This window comes from Zingiber officinale, chromosome 7B (genome assembly GCF_018446385.1).
Source record: "Zingiber officinale cultivar Zhangliang chromosome 7B, Zo_v1.1, whole genome shotgun sequence".
In the NCBI taxonomy this organism is placed as follows: domain Eukaryota; kingdom Viridiplantae; phylum Streptophyta; class Magnoliopsida; order Zingiberales; family Zingiberaceae; genus Zingiber; species Zingiber officinale.
In genome coordinates, this window is record NC_055999.1 from 115,352,863 (window position 1) to 115,373,355 (window position 20,493).

Genomic DNA, 20,493 nt, shown 5'->3' on the forward strand with positions numbered 1-20,493 from the left:
AAAGGAAGACACCTTAAGTAGGTTTAGTGCATTTTACGTTGATAGACGTATATCTATACTAGAAGTAATTGACCTAAAGGAAGACTACTTTTATGCTAGATATATGCATAAGGTAGCTTACAACTATAAAATAAAATATTATTTTATTCAGATCATGCACAAAATATGTCAACCCAAAGGAATGCATACTATGTAGCTGATTAGGGTTGTTATGAGCTATAGAAAAAAATATAACTCATATAAAGTATCATATTTGCGCATAATGGGTCGGCCTAAAGGAAGACACATTGCGTGATCAATTAAAATTTGAGTTATATTAGAGAGTATCACTAATAAATAATATGTCGGTCCAAAAGAAGACAGATTATGTTGTACTTGGTATCTCATAAAGAACTCATTTATAGGCATTTAAAATTTTATTTTATTTGCATAATTTTATATTACTTATATGTTCTTGACTTTGATTAAATTGTGAGTTTAAATAAATTTCTCTATTTAAATTTCAATGCAATATGTAACTAACAACATTAATAGCATCCCAATATTAACTGGTTCGAATTTTACTAAATAGAAAGAATACGTAACCATACTCTTAGACTGCATGGACTTATACTATGTATTAAGGAATGATTGTCCTGTACCTCTGACCAGTGTTAACACTATAAAACAGAGGGTTGAATTTCAGCCGTGGGAGAAATCAAATCGTATGTGTCTAATTATCATGAAGTTTTCCATACCGGCACCAATAAAGGGCTCAATAATAGAGGGAGGAGATGCTAGGAGTTTATTGAACCAATTAGCAGACCGATTCACCTTAAATGAAAAGGTCAAGACTACCACACTTCTTACGAAGTTGGTAACCATGCAGTACAATGGTAAAGGAACATAAGGGAGTATATTATGGAAATGTCCAATATAGCGACAAGTCTGAAGTACTAAAACTCGATATATCTGAGGGTATGTTAGTGCATTTCATCTTGATGTCTCTGTTTGCACGGTTTACTCTTTTTAAGATATCGTATAATACTCAAAAGGAAAAGTGGACATTGAATGAGCTTATTGCTCAATGCGTAAAAGAGGAAAGGAGACTAAAGATTGAGGCATCTGAGAGTATTCACTTATCATCTAGTTCTCAAAGTGCAAGCAAGAAACGAAAGCGGATCAATAAAAACGGAAAAGAAAACAAACTTCAGATTTTGGAGGCAATGATCATAAGAAGCACAAGAAGCAGGATAAGGAATCCACTTGTTTCTTTTGCAAGAAGAAAGACATATGAAGAAAGACTGTCTCAAGTACGCCAACTGGCGTGTAAAGAAAGGTAAACTTCTCAACTTTGTTAGTTCAAAAGTCAATCTAGCTATTATACCCACTAACACTTGGTGGATAAATACTGATGCTACTACTCACATAAGTGTCACTATGCAGGGAGGACCACTTGCCATTAGTAGAGTTCGCTTATAATAACAGCTATCATTCGACTATCTAGATGGCACCGTTTTGAGCGTTGTATGTAGGCCTTGTCGGACCCCTTTCCTCTGGGAGGAGGTTGGGGAGGCCCAGCTACTAGGACCTCATAGAGCTCAACAAGAGGCAGAATTAGTCCACACTATTAGATGGAGGATGTCAGAAGCGCATAACCTCCAAAAGAGTTATGCTGACCAAAAACGGAGACCCCTGGAGTTCTCTACTGGCGACCATATATTTCTGAGAGTTTTACCCACGAAAGGGGTGATTTGGTCTCCGAGGTAAACTAGCTCCATGGTACATTGGGCCTTTCCAGATCTTGGAGAGGATTGGACCGGTAGCTTACCATCTGGGGCTACCACCGTCTCTAGCAGGCGTTCACGATGTATTTTATATGTCCATGCTAAGGAGATATGTTTCCGACCCAGCACATGTTCTTCCAGATATCTCAATTCCCATTCAGCCTGATGTTACCTACGAGGAGGTTTCAGTACGGATTTTGGACCACAAAGGGCGTCAGCTGCGGAACAGATTATCCGGCTGGTTAAAGTCGAATGACAGTATCATACTGACAAGGAGGTCACCTAAGAGCTTGAGGATACGATTCGAGCTCGATACCCCCATTTGTTTACTTGAGGTATATGGGGTTAGGTTTCCGTTCAACATTTATACTGTTTAGCTATTGCTCATACTTGATAAATAACGAAATTTGGGGATCACATTTTTATTAGTAGGGGAGAATATAAAATACCACAATAAAATAATAATTAAATAATAAGATTTAATAGACGAATAACCTTAAAAGAATTTTTAAAAAATTTTTGAGAATTTTTCGGAACTTGTATGATGTATTTTGAGAGGATGAAATTATAAGCTTAGGAAAAATCTATTTGGAATACTCAAATATGGAAGTTGATTGAGGAATTTAACCTGAGGTTTACTTATCTAACCTAAGTTTAATTCTTTTTATTTTCTCTTCCTCCACGCCGAACTCCTCCTCTTCCCCTCTTCCTCTTCGACGAGCTCGCGCCGCCGCCACCTCTTCCCCGAGCTCTCCGTCTCCCTCACCCGACACCGATTTCTTCCTCTTCCTCCGTCGAATTTCCTCCCCTCTCTGCCATCGTCTTCCTCTTCTCCAAATAGCCCCGATCCCCCTCTTCAACTTCTTCACCCGTGCCCTAACCTCCACCACTTCTCACCGACGCTGACACCTGATCCGCCGTCGCCGACCCTCGATCCACTGTCGGCTGAGGGTTACTGCTCTCCTCCTCCATGCACATCTAGTTCCTTTCGAGCCACCTCACGCAGGGGAGTCGTCGGCCAAGGGCGGGTAGCCGTCGACCTGTAGTCGCTGCCTCTGTACGCCGTGACCTCGACCTCAGACCCTTCGGCTAAACCTCTACCACTAGGGCATCGCCATCCGTTCACAATGCTGAGCTTCGCCTAGTAGCACCACTGGATTCCTCTGCACTAAGCTGATGTCGAGCTCTTCTCCAGATCTTATGGGCAACAGGACTTACTTTTGCTCTAGTTGACGTTGTCTTCTTCTCCTCCACGCGTGACAAGGCTTCGCTGGAGATGACCCCTTGCTGTGGATCTTTGGAAGGGATGTCTGGCCATGTTTGGCCAACAGCAGGCCATGGATGATTTCATCGACATCATCGCTTGAGGGTGCCTTGCTATTGGCTGCCACATTTGAGGTAATTTGTTGTCTAGCATATGATTTGTGTGTTGGATCTAGACTTAGAACTGATTTGGAGATTTGGTTTAGGTGACAGCAGCTTTGTAGTAGCTTCGATCATGAATTTCCAGTAGCAAGCTTCCCCAGCTGTGAATCCTACAACGGAGCATCCGGTCTGGGTAAGTTTGGATGATGGTTTATGCATAGATTTAATGTAACTTGATTGTAGAGGAATTATGGATACCTGTTCTAAAGAGGTTGTGATGGTGTATGGATTGAGATTAGTAAATTCTTATTGAGATGAATTGAATAGGGTTGATTTATATTGGGTTAGATTTGATCATTGGATTTATTAGGGGTGATCATATAGTTAACCCGAAGTTGATCAATAAATGGGAATAATTGATGTTAATCATTAACTAGGGATTAATTAATGATGGTTTGATTAGAGTTACTCTAATTAGATTAGGAATTTTATTTAGTCATTTATTTCATATGTAGTTAGCTAAATATATTATGCTGAGTAAATAACTGTATGGTTATCTATATTTTTCAGCCGTGTGTGGCTGATGTATATTCGTCGTTGTATTAATGATTCAGATTGTCACATGTACAGGAAAAATATTGTCAAATTTTTTTTCTAGCTAGAACTCCATAGCATGACAATACAGTAGTGGACTTGGCTCAGGGAAACAGAGTGTGCTTCTCCAGAAGGCCGTTGCTATACTCGCTCTTAATTAATTAGGTGGACTGCGATTCTGCAGCTAGCTATTTATCTGCAATGGCAATGTGTACTTATGGTGAAGAGTACTGTCTGATGAGGAGTACTGATCAGTCTATTTATTTACCTCAATAGATCGATTGATAGATCATCTAATAGATGGGGGTCGGGGTTTTTATATTGCAAGATTAATCCAGTTAATTCGTGTCGCTAGCTGTGGAAATTACCATTAATTCTTCCACCAGCAACTCAGCAAGTGCAAGTGGTCTAATATTAAATTAAATCGTTCTTAATTTTTCAGTATATATATATATATATATATATATATATAAGGAAAATTAGATTGTTTGATATGTGTAGCATAATCGCATATCGATTAAAGGATATAATTGTAGCTATTAATTTGAAGGGCATGTGGTAGAGTCAGTTGGACATCACAAAGTAGATTGAGATTCATACTGGCTAGGGGATTCAAGAGAGTTTAACATTTTTCAACCCCAGATCACATAAAATGGTCTAGACATCTAACACCAACACAAATGTCACTATTTTTTAATTATATTCTAATATAATTTTTAGAAAATTTATTAATTATCTAAATTGGAAAAACATTTAAAAAATAAAATCAATTATTAGAATTTAAAATCGAAATCTTACCTCGATGCAAAGTGTTGTGTTGTTGGAGTGGTGATATATTTACAGCATTAACAATAGCCCTATATGGAATTATGAGAATTATAAAGAGATTATTATAAATGAAGAAATAAAATTAGAGAGATTAGTAAGAAGATTAGAAAGAATATTAGTTGCGAGAATGATAATGAAAGAATGAATTGTTTAAATGAGCAATGAGAGGAGGTGGGATTGGGAATATTTATAGAATATTTTTAGATTTTTAGGTAAATTAAATAATTTTAGACTTAATTTCATCAAAATATCCCTAAATAATGGTTTTTTTTAGAAAAAGCTATATTTTGATTAAATTATCGAAATGACTTATTTGGAATTGATGTGTGAGGACAAAAGAATTCACATATCTTCTATCCAAAACACTTTGTACAAATAGAGATATCTTTTATTTTTTAAATTCAATCTTTTTCATGTATTTCTCGTGTGAGAGATGGTATTTTCAACAATTCTCCCATCAAATAAAGGATCACTGTTACTCTCATAATTTGGACCTCCCCGTAAACTCACTTTTATCCTACTTTGGACCACCCCACAAGCATCCGATCACTTTTGATCTGCTTCAGACCTACCCGTAAGTATCCGATCACTCTTAACCTACTTCAAGTCTCCCCATAAGTATCTGGTCACTTTGGACCTACTTTGGGTATCCCCTCAACTTCGTTCAAGGTCACCCCACATGACATCCAGTTGGTCTGGATCATGACTCTGATACCACTTGTCAGGACTAAAAAAATTTATATATCTCCATAATAATATGATATTATTTACTTTCGATCTAAGTACTCATAGATTTATTTGTGAGTTAGTTACTTAAAAACCCTCATTTTTATAGAGATATTTTTTATCTTTTAAATTTATCATCTTTTTCATATATCTATAATGTGAGACTTTAATTATATTCTCAACAACATGAATGACTGTGCTAGGCATATGAGCCAACATGATCCAAGATTAGGTTATGTCAAGCCCCTAATATCCAACATGACCTAAACTCCTAAATAGATTCAACATAACACAACTTGATCTTTTGCAAATTTAGTCGAGCGTGATCTACACTGTGTCTATGTCAAGCTGAGCTATATTGCACATGATCCGATCCATTTGACACCACTAGGTTTATTTAATTTATTTTCTAGTTTCATTTCAATCCAACTTTTTTTAGGGCTATAAATTTATTTTCCTTTTTTGTTGTTTTTTTTGGTAAATGGAGTTTCAGTTTCTAAGGGAGAAAGTTTTACTTTGCCTTCTCAGTTTTTTAAGCCCCAACAAATCTAGAGTTTCCAATCAATTCATTCCCTCATTACTATTTTTCCCTTTCTCTACATTTTCTAACTATAAATTTTCCCTTTCTATATTTTCGACTCTAATTTGTTCATTATTTTTTATTTTTATTACAATCCTGAATATATATAATGCTGCGAAAGTAAATTTATACAAGCACGTTGTTTTTTATTTCAACCCTACAAATTCATTTTTTTAAAAAAATTTTAATACGGTGATTTTCTTAGGGAGCTTATAGTTTTTAAATTTATAATTTCAACTTCTCAAACTTAATAATTTATATTTTACATTCATGTTTTTTTTATAAAATTATGTTTTTACTCTAGCTCCACTGATTACTCCCTTGCCTTTAAAGATTCTCATAAATTTTTAAGATTTTCAAATGCCCATAAATTTTTTTTTTAGTTGTAAACTATCAACAAGAACCATATAAATTTTGAGTAAAAAGTTTATTTTACTTTTAAAATTATGCATTTAAAGTTTGTTGAGTTGAGATAATAATCAATAACTCTATCAACTACTGTGAGGGATTGGCACAATGTGTAAGCATATCATCTATGATCTTAACCACATCTACTAAAAAAGATTCAACACTTCTTCAATTTCATTCTCATTTACTTTTAGGAATTAACACAATGTAGGGGCTTATAGTAATTTAATTTTCATAAAAGGAAAAATAACATAACTGCATTATTTATGTCATATATTTCATTGCGGGTACCACTATAACATTTTTATTTGCAAAATATCACCAGAATACCGTTCTTAAAAATACCATGATTACAATAAAAGCTCACAATTCTAATATGAAAACTAATTATTGTTACATTTATATCATTAACTTTTTTTTTTTCTAACAAACCTGATCACTCACTATTCTATTCACTCTTATCTTGATTGTCACGTATATTTTATCATAAATTTCATCGACCTTCTTAAAGTAAGAGTACCTCCATTTTTTCTTAAATAATAGAAGAACAAACACACTCCACAATCCAACAAAATATCCAAGTGCACCGATGAGACAGGTTGTTAGCATCGAGGACAACATTGCATGTTCATCACTTGACACTGTGATATTATTCCCATGAAAGCAACTCTTGTTTAGTAAGTCTCCACAAAGATAAGGATTGTGAATATAAATGGATGCATCATCTAGCGTTTGAAGTTGATTTCCGAACGGAATGTTTTCAGATAGATTGTTGTGAGATAAGTTCAAATGGCTCAGAGAACTTAATTGTGACAAAGCTTGAGGAATAACCCCTGATAAATTATTAAATGACAAATCTAGAGTTTCCAATGAACTCATTCTACCGATGGTATTTGGAATCTTGCCTTTGAAGTAGTTTCTTGATAAATTCAAAGTGTGGAGTCCAGCAAGATATCCTAATTCTTCAGGAATCTCATTTGTCAATTCATTGTTGGAAAGGTCAATACTCTTCACAAGATAAAGAATAGATGAAAAGGTAAGTTGATCTCCTTTTGTAACTAAAGTTGCTTTGTCACTTTCCGTATACGAGCCTCTAATGTCTATGGTATTGAATAAAAAATAAAATGGCAGTTCTGTTGCTGATGTTGAAATCATTGCCATGAAATTGCCAAATGAATGCGGTATTGGCCTTGATAACTTGTTATTTGCAAGGTCAACAATTTGTAGATCCTTCAAATGCTCAAGTTGTGGATCAATATTGCCATTAAACATATTTGAGCGCAATAGAAGAATACGCAACTGCTGCCAACTTTGTCCAATCCACAAAGGTATATTTCCAGAGAAATTGTTATAACCAAGATCGACCATTACCAGTTGCTTGCAGTTTTGTAGTGACGATGGAAGATGCCCTTTTAGACTATTGTTATTCAGGTGCAAGAACTCAAGTTCCATCAAGTTGCCAAGAGAAGTTGGAATTTCTCCAAAGAGCATATTGTTTCCCAAATGAATATACCCAAAAAATGAACTCTCTTGCCAACATGCAGGAATTTCTCCAAATATTTGGTTATTTGATAAGTCAAGGTGTTCAAGTCTATGAGAACCACACACATAGTCTGGTATGCTTCCATTAACAAGATTGTTTGACAGAATTAAATGATGTAGATTTGGTGTGAATAAGGTTGGTGGAAGTGGTCCTGAAAAGGCATTAATTGATAGGTCTAGGAGAAATAGGCTGGGTGAAAAATTAGGAATTGGACCTTTAAGTAGATTTGAACCAAGATTTAGATAAGATAATTTAGTTAAATTCTCCAGGGTTGGAGGTAAAACACCACTAATTTTGTTGTGAGAGAGATGAAGAAAAGTAACTATGGGAGAAGAGTTCCAAAACCATTCAGGCAAGTTGTCCTCAATACTTGTATTGTACAACACAATATCTGTGATGGATTGTTGCGTACGAAGCCAACCAGGAAATTTAGGACCTAACTTACAAGAGCCTAGGTTAAGTGCTTGCAATTGAAAAAGAGGGGTCCAAGTGTGGTCAATTGCTATGGTAATAAAGGGGTTATCAAACATGAACAAGACCTCTAGTTTGGTTAGGTTGAAAAGATGAAACTCAGAAATATCACCCTGGAGGGAGTTAACAGAGAGGTCCAGAAACTTTAGCTCGACCAGTTGCCCTATTTCAACTGGTATTGGTCCAGAAAGTGAATTGTAACTAAGAGAAATAGTATTTAGAGTAGTCAAATTTCCTAACTCAGTGGGTATCAGGCCAGTAAATGAACAGTTATCAAGCTTTAGTGAGGATAGGCTTGAAAGATTCATGATCCCAATCGGCAAAGAATTTCCAAAAATATTAAAGCTTACGTCGAGATTTGTTAGATGCTTCAATTTCCATATCGCATCAGGAAAGGGACCGGAGAGCAAATTGAAGTGAAGATCAAGATATGTGAGACCAATTAAGTTGCCAATTTCATTAGGCAACGGCCCTTGAATGTTGGAGTCATCAAGTTGAAGAGACAAGAGGCTTGTGAGATTCCATAGCCAGTTAGGAAAAGAAGAATTGAAGTTGTTCATACCAAGATTAAGAGACGCAAGAGAAGTGAGGTTGAGATGGAAATCGAGAGAACGAGGGATACTTTTAATCCTACAATCATATAAATTTAATTGTTGTAGGGACGGCAACATGTTGACTGTCGATACCAAATTATGGGAGGCAGCGCTGAGATCCAAAAAGGACAAGTCCAGATAAATCAAAGAAGAAAGGCCGGAGAGCCAGTCAAGGCTATGGACAAGTGTAGCAGAATAAGGATAATGATATGACATGAGATCAAGATGAAGAAGATGAGTTAAGTTTCCAATATGAGGGGGGAGGATTCCACTGAAGTTGGACTCGGAAAGATCAAGATACCTGAGTTTGTGAAGAGAACCAATGAGCGGTGGAATCTGGGTGGCCTCGAAGTCGTTGTAGCTTAGATTTAAGGTGTGCAGATGAGTTAAAGACAATAATGAAGGATGCAGCAGCTCACCCCTCAAAGCAGTGTCCGACTCATTCAGTTGGTAGGCATTTGGATTTTGAAGGTTGAGCTCGGCTACTCGAATGCTGCCTGTTCTGTTGTGGCAGACGACGCCAGTCCATGCGCAGCAGTCTACTTGGGCATGCCATGAAGACAAGCGGGCGGAAGGATCTTTGATGGCGGATTTGAAAAGCAAGAGAGCATCCCTCTCCCTCTGCAAGCATCCCTTGCTGCTCACTCTGGCCTCTACTCCAGTTACCTCCACAAGAAAGAAGGCCAGGATGATGACCCAACAGAGCTTGACAAGAGGAAGACAGTGGCAGTGGTGGGGGTGGTGCCGTGGCCACGGCTCAAGGAAACGGAGTCTGCTTCTCCATGCCGTTGCCATACTTTTGAGTGGATTGTTATGTTGCATTAGCAATGGCAAGGGCAAGGGCTATTTATCTTAGAGACCATGCGTGATGTGTCCGGTGAAGAGTCTATTTCCCTCGATTGACCTTGTCATTAGTGCAAGAATTCAGTTGTCGCGCTCGGTCGAAAGTGTCATTCATCCATCACCAAGTGGTCGTCTTCTTCTATCCGTGGAAATTCAGATGATAGAAATCCTTATCCTGCCGTTGTCATTATCTTGAGTGGATTGTTATATTGCAGGTGCCACTGGTTACTTATGTTGAAGACTACTGTGTGTGGTGAAGAGTCTAATATGCAGTGCCGTTCCTGAATCACACTTTTCCATACCCACATCATGACTCAATAAGCCATGACTAAAAGAAATAATTCTAAAATAAAAGATCTAATACATGTTGTTCAATCCATCTTTATTTCTTCTTAAATAAATACATAGAATGTTTACGAATTATAATATAACAAGTAGAATAACTTTACGGAATTATTTTTCTTATCAACCACGAGATTGAAAGAAGGGGATTCTATTTTACTGAGTTCCTTATCTTTGTGCTGGATTGGTAGTTTTTCTTGGTGGGTATGTATATATATATTTCAATCAAAATCGGCCAAAGGTGTAATCGAGTTGAGTTGATCCAAACCCTTTGATGTGGATACGGTTTAGGGCAGAGAGGAGATTAGTGGAAAAGTGAGGGGTAATTTGGTAAAAGCATGAGTAGGGTTTTAAGAAGAGGGTACTGTAGCATGCGAAAGAGGGGCGGCGTTTTGGGGTTTCTGCTGCTTCTTCGTGGAGTTTATGCCGCCGCCCGTTTTCTTCTTCCTCTTCGCCGGAACGGACGCCGACGCCGACGCCGGCCTTCGCCTCTGCCCCTCTCTTCTTCTCCTCTCGCCGGCAGAAGCTTCTAGTCGCCATTCCTCTTCTCCTCCTCTACTCTCCCTTGCAGCGTCGGCGATAGCCTCTCCTCTTCTTCCTCCTTGCGATACCGCCGCCGGCCACTGCTCCCTCGCCTTCTCTTTCGCTCTCAAGTCTCTCCCCCTCCCCCTCCCCCTCCCCCTCGCGCCTCAACCCACGGGATTGACTCGCCGGAGCAGGAGCAGCAACGGAACCGCCCCTCTCTTTCTCTCCTTCCTCTCGTCGGTAGCGTTCTTGTCTCCTCCTGGCTGCGCCGCTGCCGGCAGACCGCCGCCCCTTTTCTCGCTCTCATGCACGCCGCTGCCGAGGCCGGGACAGAACCATCTCCTCTCTCCCGGTCCATACGCAGCAGCTTCTCTCGCCGGCAGTCATCGGGCACTGCGGTCCTGCTCGCCAACGCAGCTTCCGACTCTTCACGCCTCCGTGTGCTGTGCCTTCCCTAACCAGCAGCCCCCCACACGCCCAACAGTCCACGTGCCGGCCGTCCTTACGTCGATTTCGTCTCGGCTCTGATTTCATTTCGCTGCGTGTCGACCTTCGTGCCGTTATCTCGTTCCAGCCATTCCAGCTTCATGTGTTATGGTGTTTTAGCCTTTGTGCCTTGGTTATTGTTGAGTGTCACTGATTTAATCGTATTCCGCTCCTGTTGTTAGTTCTCGGCCTGCGTGCCGATATTAGTTCCCGGCCTGCGCGCCGATATTAGTTCCCGGTCTGCGTACTGGTGTCTTATCCCGGTCTACGTACCGATCTCGTGTCCCGGTCTGCGTACCGGTGTCTTATCCCGGTCTGCGTGCTGATGCCGTATCCCGGTCTACGTGCCGATATTATATCCCGATCTGCAGCTCGTCCTCCGGGTTCATGCTTCGTTCAGCTTCTCGTCGTCAGATCCAGCTCTCCAGCCTAATTGGAGTCATCTACTCTTCCGGGTCGCGACAGCTCGAGCCGCGTCCCATCAGAGGGCGCCCCCTGGGCCAAGGTACGTTTTCCGTTCATATTTCATACGCATTTCATTATTTTATGGCTTAGTCTTGTACTCATATATTCGTTGGATCTGCCTCGAGCATCGGGGTACCTGGGGCCGGGTCACCCGGTCGCTGGCTGTAGGTAGCGTTGACCAGAGGACTTTTGGAGACTTGGTCAACATGGGAGTCATCTCAGCACACACCCCCTCCGGGACGTCGCGACTTCGTCAACATTCCTCGCCACCTCCCCCGACGGTCCGTCCGACGCAGCTTCCGGACCGGATCAATTTGGCGTCGTCTGTGGGAAATCTTCTCCACCTGTTCTGGAACGTGAAGATGGACGACGTCGGGAGGTTCTCTTCTATTATCACAGCCCTGGAGGATCCTGACATATATATCATCTTTGGCCCCCACTGCACGGGTATTCGGGAGTCGAGGAATTGAGCGGAGCTTCAACTGGCCGACAGCCGGTTGGCAAGGCTCCCCGATCAGGCTAGGGACCTTACTCTCCAATCAGGGACCAGGGATTCAGCTCCCCGATCAGGCTTTGCTTTCTTCAACCACGGTGCTCTGCTTACCTCTACTTTTATGAAATCTGCTCCCCTATATTACCATGGGTTTCATTCTCTTTGACGGTCAGGGCTCATATTATCATCTTCTCCCCTCGCTCCACGGGTATTCGGGAGTTGAGGGATCAAGACAGATCCGCAGTCGGTTGGCACCACACCGCTGTCAGGTATGACATAAGCTTTATTTCCTCATGCTGCTACATGCTTCACTTTTACTAGCTTCAAAGCTTATCCTTCCCCGTTCGAGGTTGAGTGGTTTTACCGGTCTCGCACCACTTATTGATTTCATATTTCCGCTCGGTTGAAGCGATAATCACCGGTCTCGCACTGTGTTATTGATTTCTTATCCCGCTCGGGTCGAAAGATCGCCACCGGCCCCGGACCGAGTATCACATCGGGTCCGACCACATCGCCACCTGGCCCCTGACCGAGTATCATTATCGGTCCCGACCGCCATCGCCACCGGCCCCTGACCGAGTATCACATCGGTCCGACCGCCATCGCCACCTGGCCTCGGACCGAGTATCACACCGGTCTCGACCACCATCGCCATCGGTCTCTGACCGAGTATTCCGCACTCGCCTCGCGAGTTATAAGTGAGCTCCGCTCTCACGCCCAACCTTCAGGTCGGCACCCATGCAAGAATTAAAGTGAGCCTGCTCACGCCCAACGACCTTCGTGGTCGCTCTCCCCAGTGCCAGTTATAAGTGAGCCTGCTCACACCCAACGACCTTCGGTCGGCTCCCATGCGAGAATCAAAGTGAGCCTCGTGCCCACGTCCAACGACCTTCGTGCGGTTGTCCTGCACTCGCCTCGGTGCAGTTATAAGTGAGCCTGCTCGCTACCAACGACCTTCGTGCCTGGCCACCACGCGAGAATTAAAGTGAGCTCTGCTCACGCCCAACGACCTTCTGTGCCGGTTGTCCTGCACTCGCCTCCATGAGTTATAAGTGAGCCTGCTCACGCCCAACGACCTTCGTGGTCGGCTCCCACGCGAGAATCAAAAGTGAGCCCTGCCCTCACGCCCAACGACCTTCTCCGTCGGCTCACCTCACGGCGAGTTATAAGTGAGCTCTGCTCACGCCCAAAGACCTTCGGGTCGGCTCCCACGCGAGAATCAAAAGTGAGCCCCGTGCTCACGCCAACGACCTTTTCGGTCCTGCACTCGCCCCGCCTCGAGTTATAAGTGAGCCTGCTCACGCCCAACGACCTTCGTGGTCGGCTCGCGAGAATCAAAAGTGAGCCCCGTGCCCACGCCCAACGACCTTCGGGTCGATGTCCAAGACTCTCGCCTCAGGCGAGTTATAAGTGAGCCTGCTCACGCCCAACGACCTTCGTGGTCGACTCCCATGCGAGAATCAAAGTGAGCCCTGTGCCCACGCCCAACGACCTTCTGGTCGATTGTCCTGGACTCTCGCTCAAGGGTGAGTTATAAGTGAGCCTGCTCACGCCCAACACCTTAGGTCGGCTCCCACGCGAGAATCAAAAGTGAGCTCTGTCTCACGCCCAACGACCTTCGTGGTCTGTTACTCTCGCCCCTCGCGAGTTATAAGTGAGCTCTGCTCACGTCCAACGACCTTGCAGGCTGGCTCCCATGCGAGAATCAAAAGTGAGCCCTGTGCCCACGCCCAACGACTTTTCAGGTCGGCCGTCCACGCCTCGCGTGAGTTATAAGTGAGCCTGCTCACGCCCAACGACCTTCGTGGTCTCCCCTGAGAGAATCAAAAGTGAGCCCTCTACCACGCCCAACGACCTTCGTGTCGGTTGTCCTGCACTCGCCTCGGCAGTTATAAGTGAGCTCTGCTCACGCCCAACGACCTTCGTGCCGGTTGTTCCGCACTCGCCTCGCCAAGAGTTATAAGTGAGCCCGCCTCACGCCCAACGACATTTCGGTGCCCGGCTCCCATGCGAGAATTAAAAGTGAGCCTGCTCACGCCCAATGACCTTCCTGGTCACTCTCGCCTCGCCGCGAGTTATAAGTGAGCTCTGCTCACGCCCAACGACCTTCGTGGTCGGCTCCCACGCGAGAATCAAAAGTGAGCCCCGTGCCCACGCCCAACGACCTTCGGTCGGTTGTCCCAGACTCTCGCCCGAGTTATAAGTGAGCCTGCTCACGCCCAACGACCCTTCAGGTCGGCTCCCATGCGAGAATCAAAGTGAGCCCTGTGCCCACGCCCAACGACCTTCGGTCGGTTGTCCCACTCGCCTCGGTGCGAGTTATAAGTGAGCTCTGCTCACGCCCAACAACCTTTCAAGTCGGCTCCCATGCGAGAATCAAAAGTGAGCCTGTGCCCACGCCCAACGACCTTCTTGCCCAGACCCTCGCCTCGGCGAGTTATAAGTGGGCTCGTTCTCACGCCCAACGACCTTCAGGTTGGTTGTCCTCTCACCTCGGTGTGAGTTATAGCGAGCCTGCTCACGCCCAACGACCTTCAGTCGGCTCCCATGCGAGAATTAAAAGTGAGCTATGCTCACGCCCAACGACCTTCGTGGTCGGTAGCCCTCACCCCTCGCGAGTTATAAGTGAGCTCTGTTCTCACGCCCAACGACCTTTCAGGTCGGCTCCCATGCGAGAATCAAAAGTGAGCCCTGTGCCCACGCCCAACGACCTTTCAGGTCGGTTGTCCCAGACTCTCGTCTCAGTGCGAGTTATAAGTGAGCTTTGTTCTCACGCCCAACGACCTTTTAGGTCGGCTCCCATGCGAGAATCAAAAGTGAGCCCTGTGCCCACGCCCAACGACCTTTCAGATCGGCTGTCCCAGACTCTCGCCTTAGTGCGAGTTATAAGTGAGCATGCTCTCACGCCCAACGACCTCTCGGTCGACGCTCATCACTCACTTGCAGCTCTGCCCCGGCACTCATCATACTCATCGCTCCATTGGCCGCTCTACCCGGCACCCATCCCACTTGCTTCATTCGTCGCTCTGCTCGGCACTTATCATTCGCGTTTCGCTGTTGCCCAGTCGACGTTCACCGCCCCACTCGCCGCTCTGCATGGCACTCAACTCCCATGTTCTGCTCACCGCTGTTGCTCGGTCGGCATTCATCGCTTTACTCGCCGCTCTGTCCGGTACTCAGCTCCCACGTTCCGCTCACTGCTGTTGCTCGGTCGGCATTCATCGCTTTACTCGCCGCTCTGCCCGGCACTCAGCTCTCACGTTCCGCTCACTGCTGTTGCTCGGTTGGCACTCAGCTCTCACGTTCCACTCACTGCTGTTGCTCGGTCGACATTCATCGCTTTACTCGCCGCTCTGCCAAGCACTCAGCTCTCACGTTCCGCTCACTGCTGTTGTTCGGTCGGCATTCATCGCTTCACTCGCCGCTCTGCTCGGCACTCATCGTGCACGCTTCGCCGCTCGGCTCGGCACTCATCCTTAGCGCTTCGCTTACCGCTGTGGCTGGGTCGGCACTCATCACTTACTTGTCGCTCTGCTCGACATACTCACCTCTCTCGTCGCTCTGCCTGACGCTCGCCATGCGTATTTGGCTCATCGATGTTGCTTGGCCGTTTGCTCGACCATTCACTGGTACCACTCGGCTACTAGTTTTATGTCGATCGATCTATCGCTTGACATTTTTTCTCCATCGTGCACTCGACATCGCTCGCTCATCGTCTTTCGACTCGCTCGTCATTCTCGATAACTAGGTCGATACTTTTCGATCACCTGGTATTTATTGTCGCTCAATCGTTTTACTCAGCCTCTCTCGATCGTCTGCTCAATATCGCTCAACATTCGCCAGATCGCTCTTTCGACACTCGCTTGATATGTCTTTTGTCGCTCGGTCGTGGCTTGTTCTTTTCGTCGCTATGCTGGGTACTCGTCGTCCATAGCGACTCGTTCGATGTTATATGACAGACCCGCGATATGACTCTGCATTCAGTAGTGATTCTCTGTTTCATTTGGATGAGTCTAGTCAGTCGGACTTGCGCCTCCTTCGACTAGACTTGAGGGGGAGGCTTGTGATGTGGATACGGTTTAGGGCAGAGAGGAGATTAGTGGAAAAGTGAGGGGTAATTTGGTAAAAGCATGGGTAGGGTTTTAAGAAGAGGGTACTGTAGCATGCGAAAGAGGGGCGGCGTTTTGGGGTTTCTGTTGCTTCTTCGTGGAGTTTGTGCCGCCGCCCGTTTTCTTCTTCCTCTTCGCCGGAACGGACGCCGACGCCGACGCCGGCCTTCGCCTCTGCCCATCTCTTCTTCTCCTCTCGCCAGCAGAAGCTTCTAGTCGCCATTCCTCTTCTCCTCCTCTACTCTCCCTCGCAGCGCCGACGATAGCCTCTCCTCTTCTTCCTCCTTGCGATACCGCCGTCGGCCACTGCTCCCTCGCCTTCTCTCTCGGTCTCAAGTCTCTCCCCCTCCCCCTTGCGCCTCAACCCACGGGATTGACTCGCCGGAGCAGGAGCAGCAACGGAACCGCCCCTCTCTTTCTCTCCTTCCTCTCGTCGGCAGCGTTCCTGTCTCCTCCTGGCCGCGCCGCCGTCGGCAGACCGTCGCCCCTTTTCTCGCTCTCATGCACGCCGCTGCCGAGGCCGGGACAGAACCATCTCCTCTCTCCCGGTCCATACGCAGCAGCTTCTCTCGCCGGCAGTCATCGGGCACTGCGGTCCTGCTCGCCAACGCAGCTTCCGACTCTTCACGCCTCCGTGTGCTGTGCCTTCCGTGTGCTGTGCCTTCCCTAACCAGCAGCCCCCCACACGCACAACAGTCCACGTGCCGACCGTCCTTACGTCGATTTCGTCTCGGCTCCGATTTCATTTCGCTGCGTGTCGACCTTCGTGTCGTTATCTCCTTCCAGCCGTTCCAGCTTCATGTGTTATGGTGTTTTAGCCTTTGTGCCTTGGTTATTGTTGAGTGTCACTGATTTAATCGTATTCCGCTCCTGTTGTTAGTTCTCGGCCTGCGTGCCGATATTAGTTCCCGGCCTGCGCGCCGATATTAGTTCCCGGTCTGCGTACTGGTGTCTTATCCCGGTCTGCGTACCGATCTCGTGTCCCGGTCTGCGTACTGGTGTCTTATCCCAGTCTGCGTGCCGATGCCGTGTCCCGGTCTACGTGCCGATATTATATCCCGATCTGCAGCTCGTTCTCCGGGTCCATGCTTCGTTCAGCTTCTCGTCGTCAGATCCAACTCTCCAGCCTAATTGGAGTCATCTACTCTTCCGGGTCGCGACAACTCGAGCCGCGTCCCATCCGAGGGCGCCCCCCTAGGTCAGGGTACGTTTTCCGTTCATATTTCATACGCATTTCATTATTTTATGGCTTAGTCTTGTACTCATATATTCGTTGGATCTGCCTCGAGCATCGAGGTACCGGGGGCCGGGTCAACCCGGTCGCTAGCTGCAGGTAGCGTTGACCAGAGGACTTTTGGAGACTTGGTAAACACGGGAGGCATCTCAGCACACACCCCCTCCGGGACGTCGCGACTTCGTCAACATTCCTCGCCACCTCCCCCGACGGTCCATCCAACACAGCTTCCGGACCGGATCACTCTTGAATGTTTAAGTTTGGCTCATTTAAAATCGAGCTGAGCTCGAGTTTTATTTAACGAATATGTTCATGGTTTTATTTAACGAATATGTTCATGGCTCATGAGCTTATTCTAATTTTTATCGAACCTAAACGAGCTTAATAAATATATATTATATATTTAAATATTTATTAAAAATTAAATTATATATTTAGAGAAAATTATAATATTCTTATTAAAATTTATAATTTTATTCTAATAAATAAATTTAATATATTTGTTTATATTTTTTAATTTTATTCTAATAAATAAATTTAATATATTTATTTATATTTTTCATAAGTAGAGTATAAAATCTATAAATTCAATATTAAAACTATTATTTTTTTATTTAAAAGTTGTTTCATGAGTTTAATAACGAATATGTTCACCAGCTAACGAACTGAATATTGTGAAGTTTGAGCTTGGTTTGTTTATCTTAATGAGCCTCATTAAACGAGCTCAAATGAATTTTTATCAAATTGAGTTTTGAATAGCTCGCGAACAGTTTGGTTCATATACACCCTTAAAATCGGTTGATCAGTCGATTTCAATCAAAATTGGTTGATCAGTCGATTTCAAGACATATAGATCTCAGAATTATATGAAACTAGTTTCTATATGTTCATCTAGTTATCCTGATTATATTCATACCTTCAAACATCAATTTGACCCGATATATTGAGAGCAATGATTTTTTGAATATAAAAATAGGTTCAAAAAAATATTGCTGTCAATATATTAGGTCAAATTGATATTTGAAGCATGGATATAATCATGAAAACTAGACGAACACATATAAATTGATTTCATATCAATCTGATATCGTTTGCCCATCAAACAATTTTTCCCAAAATAGAATTTGTTTATCTTAATGAGCCTCATTAAACGAGCTCAAATGAGTTTTTATCAAATTGAGTTTTGAATAGCTCATGAACAGTTTGGTTCATTTACACCCCTAAAATCGGTTGATCAGTCGATTTCAATCAAAATTGGTTGATCAGTCGATTTCAAGACATATAAATCTCAGAATTATATGAAACTAGTTTCTATATGTTCATCTAGTTATCCTGATTATATTCATACCTTCAAACATCAATTTTGACCCGATATATTGAGAGCAATGATTTTTTGAATATAAAAATGGGTTCAAAAAAATATTTCGTGTTCAAAAAAATATTACTCTCAATATATTAGGTCAAATTGATATTTGAAGCATGGATATAATCATGAAAACTAGACGAACACATATAAATTGATTTCATATCAATCAGATATCGTTTTCCCATCAAACAATTTTTCCCAAAATAGATTTTTTGAAAATCAATTCAACTAAAGAAAACTCGGTCAAATCGATTTCGAAAAATCCATCATGAATCGTAATATTTTTTTTTAAAAATTAATTCATATTGAAACAAACACTGCGCTCAACATATATATCAAATTGATGTTTGAGAGCATTTATATAATCAGGAGAACTAGATGAACACATAGAGACCTAATTTCATATTATTCCGAGGTCTCTAGGTCTATCAGACGATTTTGGACAATTTTGGCCGAAAACGATTGATGGACCTAGAGACTTCGAAATAATATAAAACTAGGTCTCTATGTGTTCATCTAGTTCTCTTAATTATATCACTATAACAAAAATATTAAAAGACAACGGTTAAAAACCGTTGTCGTAGGCTCTTTAAAACCGTTGTAATTGACAGTGTTGTTAAATGTGCGGTAAAAGACAACGGTTTAAAACCGTTGTCTTTGATCACATTAGACAACAGTCATGCAACGGATTTAAAGCGTTGTCTTTTAATACCAATGACAACAGTTTTGCAACATATAAAACCGTTGTAATTGCCAGTTTTACAATAATTTTGATCGCAGATATGCTTTTGACAACAAATACACTGTTGTCTTTCTTCCAAATTTAGTTTTAAACCATTGTCTTTGCATACTTTTCACAACGGTTAAAAAATTGTTGTCTATGTTGATTAGAAAATGCATCACGAATAGATAAAATAATTTTTTTGCACACAAACCTGTACAACATATATACATTCATAAAACCATTGTCAACATATATACATTCAGTTGCGTTTTATACATCTTGTCTCAACCAAAAACTGGTACAACATATATGTACATTCACTTAAGTTAAGTTTATAAACTTCTACAATTACTACAAGCTAAGCTATCCAAACATGACCATAAGTTCATGACAACCACAAAATTAAGTTTATCAAACCACAACCATGCAAATTAACTTATCCGTTTCTGAATAGATCAAGTGATCAGGATGTGCAACAATCTTCACGTACTGGTCCTTTTTCTGCAAACAAAACTTCATAGACTTAGCTTGCAAACCCAACTTTATCCCTCTTCTGAAAATAAACGTCCTGGAGATTACTTTCCTTCAGGATGAAAAGAAGAAGAAAAATATTAATATGATGTGCTAGATTTCTAAAGAAGAAAGAGGGGTCATTTCTTACCTCCTAATAAGTTGAGACTTAGCCAATATCCATGATCATGATAGAGGTTTGAATACTTAAATTTAGTCCCTCAAGTTTCATTTGAATCAATGAAACCTTTGGTATTTGGTTAAGTACTCACTATGGTCCTTCTCCAGACCGAACCTGGATTCGGAAGCTTGACCCATTATTTCATTGAACTACATGAGTTAAAAAAACAAAAAACACAACATAAGCTAAAATGTTAAAAGACAACATATTTTATTTATGAATATGCAAAGATATGATAATTTAGGTTTTACCTTTATGTTTTGCATCAGTCGTTGACCTTATGTAGGGCAACACCGAAACAACTTCCAAGTAAATTGCAAGTGCTAACAATGGACAAGGCA

At 42.9% G+C, this 20,493-nt stretch overlaps 3 protein-coding genes across 3 annotated transcripts; 1 reads left to right on the plus strand and 2 right to left on the minus strand.

The window, feature by feature from the left end:
* Nucleotides 1-6,690: 6,690 nt before the first annotated feature.
* Nucleotides 6,691-7,758, minus strand: LOC122004697 (receptor-like protein EIX2). The gene has a single exon (XM_042559544.1). The coding sequence runs from the start codon at nucleotides 7,756-7,758 to the stop codon at nucleotides 6,691-6,693; it is 1,068 nt and encodes a 355-aa protein (XP_042415478.1).
* Nucleotides 7,759-7,894: 136 nt separating this feature from the next.
* On the minus strand, nucleotides 7,895-9,669 carry LOC122004698 (receptor-like protein EIX1). The gene is made up of 2 exons (XM_042559545.1): nucleotides 8,156-9,669; nucleotides 7,895-7,961 (listed from the first exon to the last, which is right to left on the minus strand). The coding sequence occupies exons 1-2, from the start codon at nucleotides 9,667-9,669 to the stop codon at nucleotides 7,895-7,897; spliced, it is 1,581 nt and encodes a 526-aa protein (XP_042415479.1).
* A 777-nt stretch (nucleotides 9,670-10,446) lies between these two features.
* On the plus strand, nucleotides 10,447-12,376 carry LOC122004098. The gene is made up of 2 exons (XM_042559030.1): nucleotides 10,447-12,126; nucleotides 12,202-12,376. Exon 1 carries the CDS (start codon nucleotides 10,483-10,485, stop codon nucleotides 11,110-11,112), a length of 630 nt encoding a protein of 209 aa, XP_042414964.1. The 5' UTR covers nucleotides 10,447-10,482; the 3' UTR covers nucleotides 11,113-12,126; nucleotides 12,202-12,376.
* The last annotated feature ends 8,117 nt before the right edge of the window (nucleotides 12,377-20,493 follow it).

Bases quoted from the DNA above. Each gene is read 5' to 3' on its own strand.
- LOC122004697 (XM_042559544.1), bottom strand. From the start codon at position 7,758: ATGCTCTTTGGAGAAATTCCAACTTCTCTTGGCAACTTGATGGAACTT.
- LOC122004698 (XM_042559545.1), bottom strand. From the start codon at position 9,669: ATGGCAACGGCATGGAGAAGCAGACTCCGTTTCCTTGAGCCGTGGCCA. The intron at 7,962-8,155 runs GTTTTGGAACTC...ATGCCTTTTCAG, and splicing joins GAGGACAACTTGCCTGAATG to GACCACTTCCACCAACCTTA.
- LOC122004098 (XM_042559030.1), top strand. From the start codon at position 10,483: ATGCCGCCGCCCGTTTTCTTCTTCCTCTTCGCCGGAACGGACGCCGAC.